Source organism: Rattus norvegicus, chromosome 20 (genome assembly GCF_036323735.1).
Source record: "Rattus norvegicus strain BN/NHsdMcwi chromosome 20, GRCr8, whole genome shotgun sequence".
Taxonomy (NCBI): Eukaryota; Metazoa; Chordata; class Mammalia; order Rodentia; family Muridae; genus Rattus; species Rattus norvegicus.
The window spans coordinates 29,617,931-29,641,601 of NC_086038.1; the positions used below are offsets into that span (position 1 = coordinate 29,617,931).

The 23,671-nt window shown below is 43.1% G+C and overlaps 1 protein-coding gene across 5 annotated transcripts in view; it reads right to left on the bottom strand.

Annotated features, from left to right (window-relative positions):
* The window catches only part of Sgpl1 (sphingosine-1-phosphate lyase 1), a 46,413-nt gene extending 27,279 nt beyond the window's left edge, over nucleotides 1-19,134 (bottom strand). Inside the window, exons 1-2 of one of the 5 annotated variants that reach the window (XM_008772871.2) lie at nucleotides 18,923-19,134; nucleotides 17,711-17,780 (exon numbers count right to left, since the gene is read on the bottom strand). In XM_008772871.2, coding sequence (XP_008771093.2) covers nucleotides 17,711-17,780; nucleotides 18,923-19,119 — 267 coding nt within the window. In that variant the 5' untranslated portion in view covers nucleotides 19,120-19,134. Of the gene's footprint in view, nucleotides 1-17,710; nucleotides 17,905-18,848 lie in introns of all 5 variants that reach the window. The other 4 variants (XM_039098466.1, XM_063278988.1, XM_008772872.3 and 1 more) reach the window with 4 other exon arrangements.
* Between the last annotated feature and the right edge of the window lie 4,537 nt (nucleotides 19,135-23,671).

The window sequence follows — 23,671 nt, forward strand, 5'->3', positions numbered from 1 at the left end:
AATTAATTTATGATAGGCTTATCACAGCCTGACTTGCAATCTGATCATCTATTTATTTCCCTGACTACAAAGTTGAGTAGGGCCTCTTCCCCCACAACCCCCCAACTGGAGCTCAGGACTGAACACACTGAGCTAAATCCCCTACCCCAAGTAGGGCCTTTAAGACTGTCCTTTTCATTGTGGTTTTTTAAAGGCTCTGTTCTTAACCCTATTTACAAATCTTGAAAATTTAGTTTATTAGATCATTTGTTATTCACTCAACATTTTGATGGCACCAAAGGTGGCATAAACTCGGGTAAATGCATAGTTCCTTATTCCCAGTGAACTTATAACCTAAAGGGGGGATGTATCTACATTTTAAATTATTTTCTGTGCTTTGCCTGCATGTGTATCAGTGTATCCCATGCATGTCTGGTGCTAGAGGAAGTCAGAAGAGAACGTGGGATGCCCTGTAATTGGAGATGGTTATAAATCACTATGTAGGCACTGGGAACTGAACCACAGTCCCCTGCCAAGTGCAAAAAGTGCTCTTAAGCCACCTCTCCAGCCCCTATACTTTTGTATACATATTTTATACATCCATATATAAATGACAAAAGCCTTCAGAGGGAAATGTATAGAAAGGGGCTGATGTGTGTGTTGGGCTAGCTAAACTTGAGTCTGTGAGTAAGCCAGCAAGCAGTTCTCCTCCATGGCTTCTGTTTCGAGTTCAGGCCCTAACTTCCATTAACAACAGACTGTGACCTGGAAATGTAAGCCAAATCAGCGATGCTTTTGGTCAGTGTTTTATCATAGTAACTAACGGAAAGGAAACAAGAACAGTAACTTTCCGAGAATTATGGAGTGAGAGTAACTCACATGATTCCAAACTTTGAATTCAAGTTTGAGGGATCAGTTAAGTGGTGTACCATTAACTACAGTAAGACTAGAAGGAAAATAAAGCTAAAGCAGTTAGAGGATGTTTTGAAAAGAAAAGAAAAAAGATGGTACTGATCTGAGATTGGTTCCTCTTGGGTATTTATTATTAAGAACATGAACCCTCACAAATAGAACAGGTAATTAACAAGTCTTTCTAGAAGCAGCTATGGACTAAACGCTTCCGTTCCCCCACCAAATTTCTGCTGAGATCAAATCCTTGAGCCAGTGTTATCAGGAGGTAAGACTCCTCAGAGGCCATAAAGTCAGAGGAGCCACCTTGAGTACAACTGGTTCCCCTTACAAGAAGAGAGACTTCAGGGAATGATTTGCTCCTTCTAAGTGAGGTCACAGCAGACAGTTTAGGCACCCTTTGTATGAACTCTTTTGAGTGGCATCTCCTACAAGTGGGCCCTCAACTTATGTATGCTGCCTTGATCTCTGACTTCTGAGCTTCCACCAGTGTCAGAGAAATAAGGTTTTGTCGTTTCTAAGCCACTCTGTTTAAGGCATTATGTTACAGCATTCCAAATGGACTAAAACAATACCTTTAGTAATTGGATTATTGACAGGCAATTAACATTAGGCAAGTCTTAGGTTCCCTGAGGGCTACCCATGGAAACTACTTATCTACAACAGGTGGCCATTCCCCAGAGTCCACTGCTGCTATCAACAACTTCAATCTGACAAAGCAACAGCAATTCCAGCAAAAGGCTGGGGGAGACCAAGGAGTCTGTCACTATCAAAGGGAAGCTCTGATTTCTACCAGAGACGACACAGGACAAAGCTGTGATCAAAGCACAGAGATAAACCAAACCGTGTGCTATAAGTGGTGGGACTAATTTTTAACTCACATAGAATTACATTTTAGTGATTTAAAGATGACATCAGAGGCCAATTCTTCATGGCAATGAATGAAAAATAACAGAACATTAGAGGCAAAGCAAAGAACCAGGAAATGAAAACCAAATGTTCAAAAGCCTTAATACAGTATAAATACATCACTCATTAACTCAATTACAAAATTAAATTCAGCAAGAGTGTGACTGTGCCAATAATTCTTTTTAAAATTATTTTTAATTTTCATGTGGACACATGTGAGTGTAAGTGCCTGAAGAGGCTAGAGACATTACATCCCTCCAAGTTACATGTGGTTATAAACCACCCAACGTGAGTGCTGGGAACTAACTGAACAAGGGTCCTCTATCAGCGCTCTTAGACCTTAGTTACCTCTCTAGACCCAACCCTGTTGGTTCTTAGTTAGACAATGAGTCCTGTAAATTCTCTATCTCCAAAGACAGAATAATAACAAAGTAAAACAGGTTGTGACAAGTGTTTTGTAGGCAACTAAGTGACCACGGAAATTACTTTTGGCTTCATCCTAATGTCCTCTTTGGATTGCTACACACAACAGGCTCATTCCCCTATGAAGAAGCACCTCACCACATGGACAGCCCATTGAACAGTCCTGTGGAGTAGCCTAGTATTATCTCCTTGGGAAAAAAAGGCAGCTCCTTTGGGTCTTGAAACCAGAACAAGCCCCAGGTTGGGTCCTGATGCAACACTCCAATATAGACTCTAGAAACTAACGGGAGCCTTAGTGATCAAGTACAACATAAACATCCTGACTTTAAGCAGAGGCCCCATGGGTTTGAAATGATATGCTGTGCTCCTAAAAACAGGTTTGTAACAGAATAAAAGGCCAGAAGCCTAGGTTTCCTAACTCAATATTCGACCCCCTTCCCTCTCTCTTGCTATTTCAGTTCTGGGGACGGAACCAAGGTCTCCTCGAATACCAGGCATAGACTCTACCACTGAGCTGCAACCCTAACGAACCTTTCCAGTCTTCTTTCAGTGCTCGGTGTCCCTGGGCAAATTGCATAACACATTATATTCAATGGTACATCCAGAGCTTTCTGTTTCTAATTTATGTTCAGGGCAGACTCGACTCTAGCTATGCGGTATCATTCACATCTAATTAAAGTTGTACATAGTGTATAAAGACCTAACTACCTACCAATATCCACCGGCACAAAAATCTATTAAGAACTAATAACCTAAAACTATCGTTGAAAAACTCTGGATAGGAAAGTTGACATTCTGATAACATCTTCTTCAGGATGGTAGGATCCATGGACTCATAAGAAATCAACATACCGGTTAGGGATTTAGCTCAGTGGTAGAGCGCTTGCCTAGCAAGCGCAAGGCCCTGGGTTCGGTCCCCAGCTCCGGGGGGGTGGGGGGGGAGAAAAAAAAGAAATCAACATACCAATTTCCATTGGTATTTATAACCTTGAGACTACAGGTGATCCACTGTGCATGTGGAATCTTCCACCCCTAAAAATTCCCTTTTCTGCCCTCAAAAGCTCCAAGCCCCAGCACCTGGGCACAGTCTCCATTCCCTGGTAGAGACTGCTTCATTGTTAAGGTTTAAGGACAATCTGCTTCAGAAGAGATCCGTCTATTCTTTTTCATATTCACATCGCCTCATTCAATCCCAATCTAACACTTAATCCCTATTACTGTCTCCTATAACAACTGGCTATTGGTTTTTAAATAATGGATCATAAACTAAGATTGCATGGTCAATATTAATGTACACATAAGCTAGCTACCTCTCAAATTGCCTGTGTGTCTGAAAGCACACATCCGGCCACAGCTGAGAGTAGCCTCAGGCAGAGAGTAAATCAACCACTAACCCAGGAAGACATTCAAATGGTAACGATTTTCTTGATCTCTATATATTACTGTAAAATCAGAGTTTTGGGGAAACTACTTTCCAACAGAAGGTTGATCCTTACACCACAGTACAATGTCTTCTTTGAATGTCTAATGTGCTAACTATCTAGCATGCTTTGATGGGTTGGCCATTTCTTATGAGACAATCACAGCCAAACTGTATCAGCCTAGGGGCATTGTGATTTAGTCTGACCTGAAGCAAAGCACTAAACCCAACAAGGGAGAACAGACTAAGCCCAACGAGGGAGAACAGTTCAAAGATTTTATAATCCATGGTCTCCCGGTGCTAGGAAGAATACAAATATGTTGGATATTAGCCTCCTATCTGCTAGAGTACCTGAAAGCAGCTTTACCATGTTAGGAATTCAACGTTTATTCAACTGAAGTGAAATAATTGTAATACTTATATTCTTTTAGAACTCGGGTTCTGCAAGATCCTAGAATGTTTACATCTTTACCACTGAAGCTGTGCAGGGCACAGTGGCTTTGGACTGAATATGGAAAAGAAAGGCCGGTCACTTGAACTCTGTATACTCAACTGACAAGTCACAAGCTGCCATATCACAGGCCATCAGAGCAGATTGTGTCCTTGACAAACAAAAGTACTGAGATCCAAAGATCATAGTGCAAAGTAGGGTTGAGAGGGGATACGAGCCTGTTTCATTTTCTATCATCTGCCCTTCAGAATCAAACCATCAGTGGTGCAAACCAGAAGATCCACTGGCTCAACACTTGTAGTTCCCCTAGCTTCTCCCGAGATCTCACTTAATCCTAATGGCCAAAGCAAGGACCCACAGCTTCACTACCTCATCCCCAACCAAAAGAGTCAACACTGTCAAATGACAAGAATGGTTATCTACACAAGCCAAGTACTCTGGGTGTGGCTTTCTCAAACTACAAACTTACATGCCTGCTACCTGCTACTAAAAAAAATGGAATTAATTCAGAAAGTACTCTGGGGACTAGAGAAATGGCTTAGCAGTTAGGAAAGCTTGCTGCTCTTGCAGAGGAACTAGGTTCAGTTCCCAGCAACCACACACACTGCTGCTCACAGCCATCTGCATGTAACTCTAGTTTCAGGAGATATGGAAGTCTTCTCTGGCCTCCACAGGTACACATGTGGTACACAGATATACATACAGGCAAACATCATCCAGATAAAATCTTTTATTTTCTTTTAATTATTGACTCCAAAGTCATAAAAAGTTATCATTTAAAATAATCTCAAAGTTCATCTACTTTAATCTTCATTTCAATAATGAAGAAGCTAAGGCCCCAAAACTAATCTCAAAATGTGTTTCCCCTCCGCTCAAACCCAGATAAGAATTTAACTTCTTGCTCACCACTCTCTACTAAACCAACGGAGTACATCAATATTACTCAAGGACCATGGTTCAGAATACCCCACTAGAAGTTAACTTAGTGCAGAAAACCCCAAAACATTGATTTTCAAACAGGAGCACAAGTTCAAGACCAGCCTGGGCAACTTAGTGAGCTCTGTCTCAAAGTAAATTAACACAAACAGAAAGGTGAGAGAGCTGAGAAGGTAGCTACTTGGTAGAACACTTGACTATCCCTAGGTTCAATTCCTGGTACAAGGTGTAAGGAAAACCAGAGGACTCTTTCCCCATCTCTTTCTTTTAGGGAAATAGCAAACAGCCCACTTATATTACTGAGACCAGCTCTTGAGAAGGAAGGAAAATAAATTCACCAAGCTTTCCTAAGAAGTGCTAAATCAGTCACATCAATCCACCAGGTCAACTAGATCAACTATTCCTAATATTTATTCTTTGAACAGATAATAAATAAATAAACAGATTATAAATTTGAATCTTCTACTTTGAGCTTCTTTTTTTTTTTTTTTTTTTTTTTTGGTTCTTTTTTTTTCGGAGCTGGGGACCGAACCCAGGGCCTTGCGCTTCCTAGGTAAGCACTCTACCACTGAGCTAAATCCCCAGCGAATCTTCTACTTTGAAATCCTGCAAAGAAAGGCATAGAAGTGGCAGAGCCCTTGCCTTAGCATACATAAAGCCCTAAGTAAAACCACCAGCATAAGAAAAACCACTATTCCCTTGGCAAGAAATAAATCATTACCACACATTTTTAGTACAAGTGTATACTTAGTGCTCATCTCATGAAAATAGCACAGATAAGCTGAGGTGTTAGGCCTCTCTCTCACCTCTGGCAGCTTCCTCAGAACTCAAGAGTTCTTGACTGACTGTCCACAGTCAGGGAAGATAGGCCTTAGAAAATTAGATGAGGCTTTGCATCCTAAAGGATAGGAAATTTAGAGAGCACCCTATGCAGGAAGAATGTGAAGACTATAACTCTCTGAAATACCAGCTTATAGGAAAAAGAAGGCTAAAATTTCTCACAATGGGAGACTTTAAAAACCGCCGCTGGGCAGTGGTGCACGCTTTTAATCCCAGCACTCAGAAGCAGGTGGATCTCTGAGTTCAAGGCCAGTCTTGTCTATAGATCCCAGGATAGCCAGAGCTGCACAGAGAAATCCTGTCTCAAAAACAAAACAAAACCAAAAACCAAAGCAAAACAAACAAAACCAAACCTACTATCTTGAACCAAATCACCACACCAACCATTTTTACCTTTCTCTATGCTGGCACCCTTTTCTGCAGAACTGTATATTAAAAACTGTTTCTCACCAGGTAGTGGTAGTGCACACCCTTAACCCTAACACTCAGGAGGCAGAGGCAGACAGATCTCTGTGAGTTCAAGGCCACCCTGGTCTAGAGAAAGAACTTCTGGATGGCCAGGGCTACACAGAGAAACCCTGTCTAGAAAAACCAAAATCGGATTGGGGATTTAGCTCAGTGGTAGAGCGCTTGCCTAGCAAGCGCAAGGCACTGGGTTCGGTCCCCAGCTCCAAAAAAAAAGAAAAGAAAAGAAAAGAAAAACCAAAACCTAACCAAACAAACAAAAAACCAAAAACTGTTTCACTCTGAGTTTGAGCTCCAGGACAGGCTATAGAGTGAAACCATGTCTCAACAAAAAGCAAGCAAACAAACAAAATGTTCTGTTTTCATCAGTATGGCGAATTTATTTATTACAAAGTGAAGGTCCTGTTTCTCACACATTCCGATGGGGGGAAGACACGGGGGGGGGGGGGGAGGATGATAGACCTAATTTATTTATTACAAAGTGAAGGTCCTGTTTCTCACACATTCCGATGGGGGGAAGACGGGGGGGGGGGGGGGGGGGGGATGATAGACCTAACTTTTGGTAGGAAAAGTATTCATTTCCTTTTCCCATTCAACTCCAACCCCATTTGTTTTGTATCTCTCCCCTGCTACAAAAAACTCTGAGCTTTAGAGCATAAATTAACTACCAAGAAAAAGAAAAACCTGTTTTACCCAGATCACCTACTGAGAGTGCTATAATTAAGGCCCAGAATCTGATTCTCTGACATATCATTTTCTATAAAACCTGAGAGCACAGAGTAAACAGGTAAAAGAAAAAAAGAAAATATCTCTAGAAGCCTCAAAAGGCAGCAGAGTTAATCAGCAAAAGCAAATCACAAGCCCAAAGGAAAAACTCTCTGGGGTCATTAAAGAAGAAGTGAGAATTGAGCAACAAACCAAACAGCCATTGCAACCAACTAGCGATGATACAGAAGAGACAAGCTCCATCAAGAGCAAACTGCACACTTAGCCTATGCAAACTTCCACCAATGTGTTATTAAAAGTTCTCTGAACTATTTTATCATAATTAAATGGCTTACTGTGCAGACCCAGTCAGGCTACCTTTTAAAATGTAAAGGAAGTGTATTGCCCTTTGGTGGGGGTTTGAATGAGAATTGGCCCCATAGGCTATCACATAGTTGAGTACTTGGCCCCTAGTCTGAGAGGATTAGGAGATGTGGCCTTGCTGGAGGAGGTGTGTTAACTAGGTTTTGAGGTTTCAAAAGCCCACACCATTTCCACTTAGCTGTCTCTGCCTGTCACTTTGTGGATCAGATACAAGCTCTCAGCTACTGCTCCAATGCCATGCCTGCCTGCCTACTGCTGTGATGGTCAGACTCATCCTCTGAACTGTGAGCCACCAGTAAGCTCTTCCTTCTGAAAAAGTTGCACTGGTTGTGTTATCTTAGCAGAGAAGTAGAAAAGTAATCCTTAAACACTAGAAATATGAATTTACTGAATAAGTAAGATCCATTAAAATAATGTTATATTCTTCATAAAAGTTTTTATTTCTTTGAGTTTATCATGACTGAGGAAGATCATAAATTAGATAAATATAATTACCATACTAGATTTAATCATTGAATTAAGAAGTCCAGACCAAAGATTTATTTTTATTTTTAATGATGTGAACATGTGTATGTCATGTCTGTGTGAGATGATTCACATGAGTGCGAGTGCCTACAGAGGCATCAAATTTAACTAGAGCTGGATACAGGTAGCTGTGAGCCACCTGATTCGGTTGCTGGGAACCCAACTTGGGCCCCCTTAAAAAAAAAAAAGGGCTTTTGCTCTTAACTGCTGAGCATTTCTCCTGGCCTGACTTTCTAAATTTTTAACCATTTGTGGAAGTCTTCCCCCTACAATGAAAATGCTAGTGTTAGAGCAAGAAATCTTAACATGCTCAACCTACCAAAGTCACTCAGGCACTGAGGACTTTAGATCCTGTTCACAAGAACCGAACAGGAACTTATTCTTGCTCTCTGACCTACAACATACACAGATACCCTTTGTTAAGTCTACCATCCCATCTTACAACAGAAATAAGCAGTGAAGGAAGAAGTCAGTCTAAAAGTAACATCTCACAGAGTTTCAGGTATTTTAATAATCTGTGAAAAACAAACAGGGAAATGTTTGCTTCCAAGGAAAGTCAGTATTATCTAGGTCACCTTCTGGGTTACGGCTTCTGACCCTACGGTAACATTACAGTGCTCTCTAACCTGTAGATAACTGATGGACAGGCAAACAAATTTTCACATGTAAACAACAAAGTTTGTTAGGGTTCATCCCCGCCACTTGCAGAAAGCAGTCTCACCTCTTTTCTTTCTTTCTTTTTTTCAAAGAATTATTTATTTTACACATATGAGTACACTGTCGCCCTCTTCAGACACACCAGAAGGGGGCATCGGACCCCATTACAGAGGGTTGTGTGCCACCAAGTGGCTGCTGGGAATTGAACTCAGGTCCTCTGGAAGAGCAGTCAGTGCTCTTAACCACTGAGCCATCTCTCCAGCCCCATGGTCTCTTTTCTTAGTTTTTTTGTTTTCCTTTGAAACAAAGACTTAACTATTATGTGGTTCCTGATTAACCCGTTACTTAATATGAAGTCCAGGCTGGTCTCAAACTCACAGAAATCCTGTTTCCATCAACCTCCCAATTGCTAGGATCACTGGTGTGTGCCACCACACTGGGTTCGTTTTCAGTATCTCTGCTATAGAAATATGTGTATTTTTAGGATTTCTCTTTTGAATTAATTACAAGTGACAAGTTTCCCTATTATGACCCAAAGTCTTTAATATTAAATTTTAATATTGGATATGAATCATAATTTTACCTTTTTTTCTAAAGCACACACTTAAGGAAAAAAATACATCAAAATAAAAATACAAACTAGAAAATCCCCTCCCCTCCCCTCCCCCTTTACTCTTACTCCCATTCTGGATAAGAACTAGACTGGAAGAGCAGGTGAATTTCTGGCACAGTTACTTTTCTTATTCAAATATCCATTTAGTGAGCCAGGTGTGATGCATGTGCCTTTAATACCAGCACTCAGCAGGCAAAGGCAGGTGGATCTCTGTAAGTTTTGAGGCCAGCCTGGTCTACATAGCAAGTTCCAGGCCAACTGAAGCTATATACCAAGACTATCCCCATTTAAATAAAATCAAAATAAATGATTTATTTATTTGTGTGCGTGTTTATTTATCAGGTGAGTCACCATAAAAAATTTTTAAATAAAAATAAAAAGGCTTCTACCTTTGCACAAGGTTTCTGTGGATATTAAATACTATTAAAAGGAAAAAAAAATTAAAGGCCAGCAAGATGGCTCAGCAGGTAAAGAAAGGCATTTGCCAAGTAAACCTGGTGACCTAGATTCAATCTCTAGAATCCACATACAGGTAAGGTATAAGGAGAGACCTGACTCCACAACGTTGTTCTCTGACTTACTGATATAACACACACACACACACACACACACACACACACACACACTTTAATCACTATAGAAGCTGGGCATGGGGCTTCACAGCACTTGGGAAGCTAAAACAGGCTTTTTGAGTTCCAAGCCAGTTGGGGCTGCAGAGGGAGTAGTTCTGGCCTCACCTACAGAGTTAATACCCTGTGTTAAAAACAAAACAACAACAACAAAAAAAAAACATAACGAATCGCTACTGATAATCAACACTTACTAAATGTTTGACAAATGACTTATCTGATGTTAACTTTTTTTCCTTCTTCACAAACAAGCCTTTGCAGAAACCATGAAAAAAAAAGTCAGGACCTGGGAAAGGCCTTAAGTAGTTTAATTTCTAAGCTTAACATTGTATTTTTCTTTCAGGAGGTGGTAATAGAATATACTTTAATAGCCATATGCCCTGGTGTGGTAAGAAATAAATTACAACAATATTTAACCTTCAGTATCAAATAAATCAATCAGAAAGCTGCAAGTGCCTTTTAACATACCAACAAAACAGAGCTAAATCAGCTGCCTTCTATGCTTGCAGGTCATAAACCTGCATGTTTCTGACAGCCAAACAGATTCTGGGAAAATGTGTGAAAACACTTTTTAAAAGGACTGAGCAAAACAATCACACAGGCTTTCTTCAACCTCAACACCCCACCCCACCCCACCCCACCCCCTCCCCACCCTGAACCCAGGGCCTTCCACTTGCTAGGCAAGCGCTCTACCACTGAGCTAAATCCCCAACCCTGTTTTCTTCAACTCTTGACAAGAAAACAAAAGCAAAACACTAGACAAAAACCAGGTCTGCCATGACATCTTTGCCCTAGATCCATCCATTAGAATTTCCACAAATATTTGCTTCTAATGTTTTTAAATCTAAGGGCCATTAAGACATCAATAAACAATGGATCTATTCCACTTTAGCCCTATCTGTCAAATGCAGTTCAAAACAATGACTTTGCAGGCTTTATAAAAAATGTACAGTGAATAGTCATTCCAGTTGCAAATATGAGGAATTCAAGGACAGCCTAAGATTCACAGTGATACTCTGCCTCAGAAATAGAGAGAAAGAAATTAAAGGCTGAGGAAGTCACTCAGCTGGTAGAAGGGTTACCGAGTATGCATGAGGCTTTGGGGTTCAACTCTCAGCACCACATAAACTGGGTGTGGTTGGGGCATGACTGTAATCTCAGTCCTCTGGAGGTGGGATCAGGAGAATGGAAGGAAGTCAAGGTCATCCTCAACTACAAACAAGAGCTGACAACTCAGAAAACAAAAATGAATTAAGCAACAGGGAGTGATACACATGTGCAACCCCAGCACTCGGGTCATGAGTTTAAGGCCATCTAGGGCTACAGTGTAAGGAAGGCTCTGTCTCAAAACTACAGAAAAAATTAGGGGTGGGAGTGATGCCTGCCTGTAATTCCAGCACTTGTGAGAAAGAAAAGAAGATAAGGAGTTCAAAGCCAGTCCTAACTATGAATGAAGTTTGAGGCTAGCCTTGACTACAGGGAACCTGTCTCAAAAGAGAATGAAAAGGAGGCATGGAAATTAATGGATAAAAAAAGAAAGAAACAAGGAAAACAATATAGAAGTGTAAATTTGTTTAAATTTGCTATACAAATCTAGCACTATACATTTTGACAAAATTTGTTTGCTGTTTATAAAATATGAGTTCAAGAATGTAACAATGTCATTCATACCACCCAAAAACAAGAGACATGTTTATCAACTATAAACTGAATAAATTGCAATATATTTATACATTGTAATGCTACACAGTAACAAGAAAAACATAAAGATACAAAACACCCAACAAAATGGCTACTCATAAAGTAATATGTTTCCACTTACAATTCTGAAAATCAACCTAGTAAATCTAAAGTGAGAGAAATAACTGCCTTTAATGAACATCAACTAGGAGTGGCAGGGACATGAGAAACCTGCTGGAGTACTAGGAATTCTTTTTTGTTTTGATCTAGGTAGTAAGGATAAAGTATATATTTATTTTACATATAATATTGATCTGTACAATTGTGATTTGCAGCTTTTGGGACCGGGAAGATAGTTGAACTATCTTGAGTTTGGGGTGATGGGTGGGATGCCTACTCTTGGTTGTCAACCTGACTATATCTGGAACTAACTAAAAATCTAAGCACCTGGGCATACCTGTAAAACATTTTTCTTGACCAAATCATTTGAAGTTGGAAGGCCCACCATAAATCTGGGCCACACCTTCTATGGCAGCCTATATAAAGGACAAGCTTATCTAAAGAAAGAAGCTGTTGCTTTTCACCTGCTTGCCCTCATGCTCCTTGGTCGTTCATATATCCTGCTGCTGAGTCATTGCTTCCCTGGAGTTAGAACCTAGCTCTTGGAGACTCCTATGTATACTGAAGACCAGCTGAGACATTTAGCCTCGTGACTGAACAACTACTGGATTCTTACACTTTCTGTAGGAGACAGTCACTGTTGAACTAGCTGAACCACAACCTGTAAAGGAACTCTTATAACTCTTATAGATCCCCTCTTTAGATAGGTAGCTAGGTACACACACACACACACACACACACACACACACACACTCTCTCTCTCTCTCTCTCTCTCTCTCTCTCTCTCTCTCTCTCTCTCTCTCTGTTCTGTTCCTCTAGAGAAAACCCTGACTAATACACACCATCAACCTGACTAGTATGTACCACCACTCATGACTCCCCATTAGTTTTAAGCCTACCCTGCCTTGGTGAACAAGTAGTCCCTGAACACAACACACATCCTAAATGTGCCAGGTGACTGTTAGAGCCATACCAGTTTGGCCCTCGCTATTCCATTCACTACATGGGTTTTTCTCTCAGTAATGAGACTCTGTGTATTTATACATGAAGACGGATTCACTACAAATCAATCCCCCATGGAAAATTCTTAACCCCAGGTTGCTTCTAAATTCTGCCTCTTATGTGTACAAACAGTAACAGTTATGTTTATTAAGAAGGCAAGTGTTACTAAAAATTACTGGCACATAGAATCAAAGCTAAGCCAAAATTGGGGTTTGTAGCTTATCTATTTGTAATCCCACTTTTCTTTAGACTAAAGGCTGGAGAAATTATTAAGAATTCTGCATAAAGGCTGCATAAATTATTAAGAGTAAGACTGGAACAATATAAAATACTGTGCCTACTCTACAATTTTCTCCAGGGTGCCCACACAATTTTAAGTGTTGCATCAAATGAAATTTCCCTTTCTTCCAATTAATCCTACAATCAAAAAACCTGGGTCAAAAGCTATTTTTAGTTTATTCTTAAACTCTATTTGAGATTCAGAAAGTATCCCCCCAGAGAGAAAGAGACAGACAGACAGACAGACAGACAGACAGACAAAGGGCAGAGCTGAAGAAAGGGTTCAGTGGCTAAGAGCAATGGTTGCTTGTCCAAAAGACCTGGGTTAATCACCAGCACCCACTTGGTGGCTCACAACCATTTCTAACTCCAGTTACAAAGAATCTGATGCCTTCTTCAGGCCTCTGTGTTACTGCACAAAACAAAACATCCATACACATAAAATAAAAATGCAAAATAATAAAAATAATTTTTAAAAGTCAAAGGTCATGAATCAAGTTCAAAGACCTGGAAAGATTTTATTTTATTATTTTTTAATACGATGAGTATTTTGCCTGCTGGTATGTCTGGTACCACTTATATGCCTGGTGCGGAAGAAGTCAGAAGATATTGAATCTGCTAGAACTGAATTATAGTTGTGAGTTACCATGTGGAAATCAAACCTGGGTCTTCCGGAGAAGCAGCCAGAAATCTTAACTGCTGAGGCATCTATCTCTCCAGCCCCAAGATTTTAACTTATTATTATTTTATTTAAAAAACTGATGGCAGCTTAATTTCAAAGTGTTGCAGAAATGCTGAACAGTAAATCATTAATTTCTTCAGGATTCTCTTCTCCTGCAGATGATCGCACTATAGCATCCAGATACATCCCAAGATAACAAGGCTTGAGTCATGGGCAAAATAACCCAAGTAACATTGCACAAGGCTGGCACACTCCCCTACTCACAGGAAAATAAAGACTGCAGATAAGCAGGCAGCCATATTAGAGACTTGCAACTGGGGTTTTCAACCTGGGGACTGCAGACATTCTAAGACACACCCTTAGTTGGGGAGGTCATGGTCATTACTGGATACTTGATTTTATTCCTGGCTTTAATCTAGTAGATGCTAGTAGCCATGGTCATCAAAAGTTCCTCAGAAGCGAAACTGCCTAGGTTAAGAACTTACCTAAATAAGCATAAGCATAAATAAGCATAAATAAATAAGCAGAAATAAGGTAAGCTTGTCTTACCTGGAAACCTATAAACTTATCCCTCAAAGACACCTATGGGGGTTGGGGATTTAGCTCAGTGGTAGAGCGCTTGCCTACCCTGGGTTCGGTCCCCAACTCCAAAAAAAAAAAAAAAAAAAAAAAGACACCTATGAAATATATGGGTTTTAGGAAATAATTTGCCTTTAAAATTATATATTTTATCTTGAAAAGTGATCATCAGTAGGTGAAACTGAGGAGAATATGGATGAAAATGTTGCCAGAGTTAAGAAAGGCTGCTACAAAATTGCCTAACTTCAATTCCCTCTTGAGATGGCCTCTATAGAGGAACATGCTCATTTATTCTCCCTGAGACATGGATGGAAAGTGTTACAGTCCCATGGTACGTCACATGACTAAATGGAAAAAAGACCAGACAGACAAAACTGGGGGCAAGAGCACAGAGCTCAAACTCCTTGATTATGTGCAGACTCTGGGTGAGCTTCACACTCTCTCTCCAACATTCGTTCTCACAGCAGTTTTCAGCCCTGTCACTCAATAATCCCTTTACATGTAACATCCTTCAGTGTTTTGATATTATACTTATAGATACAAAGTTCAAATTTTCATTGCTTTAACTGCAATATAAAGGAACACAAAATTTTATAATACATCAGGGACTTTAAGGCAAGATAATACTAGGAGACAAGAATCTTTCCCCACATGCATTTCCAAAGTGAACCCCCCCAAATAATTATAATTTCTGTTCTTCTTAAACCCTCCATTGTCAGCCACAATGATCAATAATCTCTACCTCTCAGAAATCTGCTCCAAAGGTAGTATTACAAAGGTGAAATCATTCAACTACTTTGCTACTTAACTGCTGTGGAACTCAACAGAGTCTATTTTTTTTCACTTATTAAAGGAGGATGTCAGCATATTTATCAGGATTTTTGGTAAAAATTTAGTAAGTATATAGATTATCTCTTTCTGCATCTAATACATTCTTTTTTTTTTTTTTTTCTTTTTTTTGGAGCTGGGGACCGAACCCAGGGCCTTGCACTTGCTAGGCAAGCGCTCTACCACTGTGCTAAATCCCCAACTCCCATCTAATACATTCTTGATGGGAGTTGTAAGAACTATATTATACCAGAATCCACCTTGTACTGATTTCCTACCTACTGTCTATCTTATTCTGCTAACAGAATAAGAAGGGATGAGTATCTAGATTCATGTACGATATTAAGCTCACCGTATGACTACTCCCTACCCCCTTTTTTTTTCTTCTTGCCTTTTTTTCGTATGACTTTTAAGATCGTTTCTAATCAGGGCCTGGTGAGCAGGAAGATTCTAAGTTCGAAGCCTACCTAAGACAGTAAGATCCTGTCTCAAAATAAAATATTAAAAGAAGTGATGAGGATCTAAGTATAGTACTTGCCTAGCATGTAAGACCCTGAAAACACACACACTCACACTTTAAGATTATGAAATATTTTCCTGTACTGAGGTTATTTTTTTTCACATTCTTAGGTCCCCTTTTCCAGTTGGCACAACAGTTTTATGTATTGTAAAAAGCAGAAAGAGAACCTTGAACTCAGATCATAATAAAAATGTATTATGAAAACCTAGGTCTGGTCTTTTTTTTTTTAATTTCTTAGCCCCAGGCAATAACACACTATAGTTAAGAAAGATGATAGCCTTTCTAGTGAAAGCACTTCTATGCAATCTCTGATATCTTTAGCAAATGACTTGTCAAGGATCATTCATATCTGTGTCAATTCCTTATTGCAGTAAGTTGGAACAAAATCTCCATTCTACAGTACCAGGAAGGTATCAATGATGATGACAGTAAGAGAAATTCCTCAGAACAAAAATAATTCCAAATATACTAAATGAACGTAAGTCCTAAACTTAAATGTGTATTAACCCTTCCCCCCAAAAAAAGCACAGGAAGAAATATTATGCGGCTAGAGAGATGACTCAGCGGTTAAGAGAACTGACTGCTCCTCCAGAGGTCCTGAGTTCAATTCCCAGCAACCACATGGTGGCTCACAACCATCTGTAATAGGATCTGATGCTCTCTTCTGGTGTGTCTAAGGACAGACAGCTACAGTGCACTCATAAATAAAATAAATAAATCTTTTTTAAAAAAATTCTGGGGCTGGGGATTTAGCTCAGTGGTAGAGCGCTTACCTAGGAAGCGCAAGGCCCTGGGTTCGGTCCCCAGCTCCGGAAAAAAAAAAAAAAATTCTACTTCTGTATGGGAATTCAGCATTTACACACACAACATATCAGAGGAAAAAATTTCTCAGTTCTCACTGTAAGAACTGTTCTCCATTAACTATCCAAATCCAAGGAATTGTCTCTAGGTAACAGATTGTGGCAAAGAGGAGGTGCAGTGGGATGGCGAGATTAGATTCCTTTTATTTAGTTTCCAACATTTTTTTAAAAAGATTTATTTATTATAAGTACACTGTAGCTGTCTTCACACACCAGAAGACCCCATTACAGATGGTTGTGAGCCACCATATGGTTGCTAGGATTGGAACTCAGGACCTCTGGAAGAGCAGTCAGTGCTCTTAACCACTGAGCCATCTCTCCAGTCCCCAGTTTCCAACATTTCTAAGCATAATTAATTCTCTTGTAATAAAAATTTGAAGTTGGGGTTGGGGATTTAGCTCAGTGGTAGAACGCTTGCCTAGGAAGCACAAGGCCCTGGGTTCGGTCCCCAGCTCCGAAAAAAAGAACCCAAAAAAAAAAAAAAAATTGAAGTTAAGGCTATTTATTACCTACTGAAAATTCATGAAATTTGGGACCCTGAGTTCTATTTTGGGTGTACTTTTCATTAGGCTCTGAAGACTAAACAAGTACTCCTGTCTTTCATCTGCTGTACAGAGTTCAAGGTCAGCTCCATCCTTCTAAGGTTCATAGACATCCTGTATACTTAGTGATATGCTGTCTCAAAGAACCCAGCATGACGGTGCATTTAGGTGGTGGTTAGGAGGAGGATTGCTAGTTCGAGGCCATCCTAGGCTACATTGAGAGCTTCTGCCTCAAAACCAAAACAAGCTTGTGACTACTCCTTTATCTAATGCCAGCACTCAGGAGGCAGAGGCAAGTAAATCTCTTAGAATTCCAGGCCAGCCTGATCTGCATAGTCAAGTTCCAGGCTAGCCTGGACTACACACAACGAGCCCCTATCTCCAAAAAACCAACCAAAAAACCAAAACAAACAAAAATCCTAGCGCTTGAAGGTAAAGGAAGGAAAAATTACTAAAAGTTCACGGCCAAGTGTACCTGCTGAGTTCGAGGCCACCCTGAGTTCTAAGGGCAGGCATTGTTTCAGAAACAAAACAAAAGCAATTGCTCTAGTGGTAGGAGCAGGAAGAGAGAAAAGTCATCAGCAATGGCTGTCAAAAGATTCTCAAGAAATTTATAAGTTCTATGTAATGTATTCATCCATTTATTCACCGAGATCCTTAAATCCAGTTTCAGAAAGGTGGCCAAGAATGCTCAGCTTTGAGCAAGGGCAAGCATCAGAGGGGAAATGGCCACATGACTCAGAACCTTCTGACTAAGACTTGGTCGGACTCACCAACTTGAGAAGGTCGGTACTCGGCATCTTCCTCTGCAGATGGCTCCTCAGGGCTCCTCTGCTACTGCGTCTGAAAAGGGGAAACTCAGCTGTTGACCCCTAAGACTCGCAGCAGGAGTTGCCACTCTGCGGGATCTGCTTCCTGGCTGGCCCCTTGGAAGGTTCGGGGCTTCCCTGCCGGGTTTGTGAGCACTCTGGCGGGACCAGAACCCAGAACAGGAAGAACTCAGCAGAGTCCACACGGGGGACACGCCCCTTCTCCGAGCCCACGGCCCCACCGCCTCTCCACAAGCCAGACCTTGGGCTACTCCAGCCCGACCTGCTTCCCCGCTCAGCCGCTGACTGCTTTCGGCGCCCCGAACCTCGGCCCCGAGCCTCTGAACCCTCGCGCCACTATTCAGCCCTGGCCCCAAACTCCCGCCTGTGTCACCTCCACGGCACAGCTGAGAACCCACAACCCTTAGCCCGGATCCCCATCAGCAGGGACCCACCCCCCTCAGCCCGTGGTCTGCTTCCCTCAACCCAGTTCCCCATCAGCCTGGATCCCTCTCAGCCCCGGCCCTGCTCCCCTCTGTCTGGGCCCTGCTTCTCTCAGCTCAGTTCCCCCCCAGCCAGGCTCTCTCTTAACCTGGGCCCTGCTCCCCTCAGCCCGGCTCTCCCACAGCCCAACTCCTCCTCAGCCCGCTCCCCCTCAGACCGGGCCCTGCTCCCCTCAGCCTTGCTTACCCTCAGACCGCTCCCCCTCAGTCCTGACCCTGCTCCTCTTGGCCCCGACCCAGGTTCCCCTCAACCCAGCTCCCCCTCAGCCCGGGCCCTGCTCCCCTCAGTCCAGCTCCTCCTAGCCTGGGCCCTGCTCCCCTCAGCCCGGCTCCCCTCAGCCCAGCTCCCCCTCAGCTGGGCTCCCCTCAGCCCGGGCCCTGCTCCCTTCAACCCAGCACCCCCTCAGCCTGGGACCCGCTCCCCTCAGTCCAGCTCTCCCCGAACCACAGACCCACTACCCTCAGCGCGAGCTCTCCACAACCTGGTTCCCTCTCGGCCCCCCAATCCTCAGCTCGACCTCCCTCCTCTCCCCTGAGCCCCGGCCCAGATCCCTTCAACTCCTTCTGGTTCCCCACTGCTCCAGCCCTGTCTGGCCCACCGCGGCGGCTCCACCTCCACAAGCCGTGGACCCGCGCCTTCTTCCTCGCAGGGGCTCAGCTGGCCGCCGCCCACCTCACGCGCCTCGGTTCTGCAAGCGACTCACTCGCCGGTCGCAGGACCCGGGTTCCCCCTTCCGCCGCCGCCGCAGAGATTGGAGATGCACCGCCCCCGGCCCCGCCCCTCCCGGAAATGGCCTTGGGGTACCGGCCCGCCTCCAGGGGCCTCTGGCGTGCGCGGCCTCGACGCTGTAGGGCGCGCGCACGCCCCATGCTGCGCTGGGCTCGCCCTGTAACCCTCTGCCCACAGACTGCTGAGTCTTGGCTGATGGGGAACCCGGCTGAGGGGTGTGGGTTCCCATCTGTGGCGTGGGGGAGACGCGGGCGGAATTTGTGGCAAGGACTGAGTAGTGGCGCCAGGGTTCAGAGGCTCGGCACCGAAGTTCGGAGCGCCGAGAGCAGTGTAGGCGTGCGCGCCGCCTGCTGGCGGGTTAGGGGCTGTGTCTAAGCCGGATAGGGCGTATAAGGGTCTCGCCTAGAGCCAGTTTTACAACCTATTCAAACTACTCTTTTTTATTTGTCTTTTGTTGTTGTTTTATGATGCAGGCTTTTATACTAAGTTGCCTAGACTGGCTTTGAGCTCTTTCTCTAGGGCAGGCAAGGCTCTGAGTTAGGTATTCTCCCACCTCAACCACAGCCTTCCAAAAAGCTAGGACGACATCTTTAACAATTCTGTTTTATTTTGAGCCAAGTTCTGACGTAAGCCATGCTGGCCTCAAACTGGTCGTGTATCTTAGGATAACTTTGAACTCACAATCTTCCTGCCTGCCACCTCCCAAATGTCGAGATTGTAGAGGTGTACCAGCCACTACGCTCAGCAGTTTGGGGGATGGTTAGTGTTTATTCATTTGAGATAGGGTCTCACTTGGTCCTGTGAGCTATAAACTGCCCTTGAATCCCACCATCCAAGAGGCCAAGGCAGGAATATTGCTGTAATTCTGAGGCCAACCAGGGCTTCAAAACCCTACCCCCTCAACCCTTGCATTCTGGACACAGTTGGTCACTTCCAGCCAGTGTGGATCTGCAGACAAAACTGAGTTAAGCAACCACCTGACCTGGGTCTTTAAAGGAAAAGCTTTGAGATTTTACTGAGTGCTTTAGGGTTTCTGTTGCTATGATGAAACACCATGACCAAAGAAACTTGGGGGAGGAAAGGGTTTTATTTGGCTTACACTTCCAGAGCACTGTTCATCATCAAAGGAAGTCAGGACAGAAACTCAAACGGTAAAAATCTGGAGGCAGGGGCTGGAAAGATGGCTCAGTGGTTAAGAGCACGGACTGCTCTTCCAGAGGTCCTGAGTTCAAATCCCAGCAACCACATGGTGGCTCACAACCATCTGTAATGGGATCCAATGCCCTCTTCTGGTGTCTGAAGACAGCTACAGTGTACTTATATATAATAAATAAATAAATCTTAAGAAAAAGCATCAAAAAAAAAAAATCTGGAGGCAGGAGCTGATGCAGAGGCCATGAAGGAGTGCTGCTTACTGTCTTGCTTCCCATGGCTGACTCAGCCTGCTCTCTTATTGAACCCAGGACCACTGGCCCAGGCATAGCACCACTCACAACAGGCCGGACCCTCCCCCATCAATCCCTAATTAAGAAAATGCCCTACAGGCTTGCCTGTAGCCTGAATCTCATAGAGGCATTTTCTTAATTGGTATTCCCTCCTCCCAGATGACTTGAGCTTGTGTTAAATTCACTGAATGAGCAAGGGATTGGCCCTTGATCTCTTTTCTGTGTTAGAAACTTGATTTTCCCATCCATGTTATAGATGTCTGATGAAAAACAGCATGTCATCTTGGTTAATGGAAAATAATGCCACCCAGCCTTCATGCCCCTGAAGGAAATAAATAGAGGGCAAATGGAATAAATACTGGGCAGAAATGGTATTTTCAGAAGCAAAGCTGGGTAGTCATTACAATTCAAGTGGAAGGGCCCACCAGGGTCACAAAGGTTACCCGCCCTTCACACCAGGTTGGGGTGGGGGAACGACTCTCAAATGGGTATGACTACATGTGTGTGCTGGAGCAGGTATCACAGCCATGACAGCCACCTTCACCCCCTTGGGAATGGTGATACTCAAATGATACTCCTTATCTTTATCTGGTTTGTCCAGGATGGGACAGATATTTTGCCTCCTCTGTCTCCCCTGGCAGCACCCAGTCTCCCCCTCATAGCAGTTAAGACCCTGAAGAAATCTGGCTGGGGCCTTCCTTGCCCGTATACAACCAAAAGCCCCAGGCACCTCTCTCCGCCTTCCAGATTCCCTGAGATAGCCTCCTGATGGACATACATCCCTTCCATTGCCTGCAATTCAAGAGTTACATAAGACCCGCCCTGCATACTCACGGTCCCCTGTTTTAGGACTTCTTCAGATCAGAGGTACTGTCTCCAGGTCTCTCCTTAGCAGTCAGATACATGTAGAATTATTTAATACTTAAGAATATCCCTCCCCTCTTTGTGTGCGTAATGTGTGTGGCTGTGCATACCATGCACCTGTGCAGAGGCTTGCAGATGATATGTGGATAATCAGGACCCAGTGGTCACCTGTTTGATCCCTGCACCCCTACCCCAACACTGGGGAGCATGGCTATGCCTGGCTTTTTGCATGGGGCTGGGGATTCGAACTGAAGTCCTCTTACTTGGCACCTGCCAAGCAAACTCCCTAGCCCCTCACTGTTGAATCTAGAATTCATGCACCCAGGTGACTGGAGGGTCTGATCCTCCAGTCTGATTCCCCATCATGCTTCTGATCCTTCCCAAAAATAGGAAATAGGCCAACCATTTTGACTGATCTTTTCTTTGGCAAGAACTATACTATGGTAAGCATCCCTGTGTGCATGCTCATTTTGTGTTCTGGCTTGCCTAGGTCCCTTGACTCTTAATCCCTCCTTTGCAACTGACAAATAAGGACACAGAGACCAGAAAGAGATGGCATCTTCCAAAGAAGTGGAGTTTAGCTGGAAGGGCAAGGCTTCAGACTTCAAAGAAACCTGGGGAGACTTTTTTATAATGACAAAGAGTGAGAGGGGCCTTTAGCTGTTTGTCTGATGGATTCTAGAGAGCACACACGACAAAACTGTGCCTGGAAAGAGCTACAACTCCCAGCACTTCTCAGCAGAGTGGAGACTACAAAACAGGTCTAGGCTTGCAGACTTGAATGCAGTTCCTGTCAGTCTCTGATGCGGCCTAGTGCATATCTCTCTCTCTCTCTCTCTCTCTCTCTCTCTCTCTCTCTCTCTCTCTCTGTGTGTGTGTGTGTGTGTGTGTGTGTGTGTGTGTGTGTGTGTGTGTGTGTGTGTGTGATAAAGAAAGGGTGGAGTGAGGATAGGGAGCAAAGAGTTCTTCGATCTATACAATAACACCAGGAGAACTTAGCTGACTGGTGAGAGAGTGGTAGGGCTGCCTAAAACCACCTTGAGCAAATCGTCATTCCCCAAAAACATCTTTGACATCACCCCAAAAACATCTTTTAAATAAAAGTCAGGGGGGTTTAAGCCCCAATCTAGGCCCAAATCAGTACCTACACTGTAACAAGCTCCCCTGATGTTGATCTTTACATAACAAGATCTGAGAAAACACACACACACACACACACACACACACACACACACACACACACACATCGTTTGCAGAGAATGCTAGTGTTACTATAATGTATTTGTTTGTAGTTGTTTATGGAGTTTAATGAAGAACACTCATGGGTCATTTGTGTTGAAGGGTGAACTTATGTCCCCAAGCTGTCCCTTTGTGCCTCCTAAGATAATAAGAGGTTGAGAGGGACTAAATGTGGCTGAGAACCACTGAATAGCTGGACGTCTCCCTGATGCCGAGTTTGAGAGAAGAAAAGAAGCCTCTCTGGGACACACACACACACACCATCGTGTGGTGTGTTCAGTTTACACTGGGAAGATTTCACTACAGTGTCTGCACTTTCCAACTGGGGAAAAGTATTCACACCAGCACATCTGGTTCTACTTAAAGTGACAGCCACCTATGGCCTAATAAGTGATATCTACTCTATATACAGGCACATTCCCCCCCACCTCACCCTCTTTTTTTCTTGAAAGGGTATAGTGACAATTTTGGTTTCTTAAAAAACCCAGTTATGTTATGTAAATATGTTTTTGTTTTAATCCCAGGTGTGGGATGAGAGGCTGCTTCACAGCAGATGATTATGATTTGCCTTGTGCTCTAGGAGGGGGCGTGACCTTTGCCAGCAGCAGATAATATAATTCTGAGGACACTGGAGAGTGTATAAATGGGAGAGCCCCGAGAAGGTCTATGGTGGCTGCTGCTGCTGCTTCCTGATCTTGCAGTTTCTCAAATGTTGTGAGCAAAGAAATGAGAAGAAGAAATTGAATATCCTGACAGAGGCAAAGAAGGAACCCAATGTCCCTAATTAGCAGGAAGTAGTCTAAAGAGATCTACATCCCTTTTCCCACTAACCTTCTTTCTCTCCAACCTAATGTTGAGGGTTTGGAAAGAGATCAGCATGGAATAAAGGTAGGAAGGGTGGTGGCTATAAGAATCCAATAAAGGAGCACAAAAGATTCACCAACAATGAGGTCTCAGGTCTCGCTACGCTACGTAGTCCTGACTGGTCTGGAACCTGCTGTGTAGTAACCAGTCTGACCTTGAATTGACCTCCCAAATGCTAGGCTAAAGGCAAACATATCTCTCTCTCTCTCTCTCTCTCTCTCTCTGTCTCTCTCTCTCTCTCTCCCCACCCCCGTGCATGCGTGCGTGCATGTGTGTACAA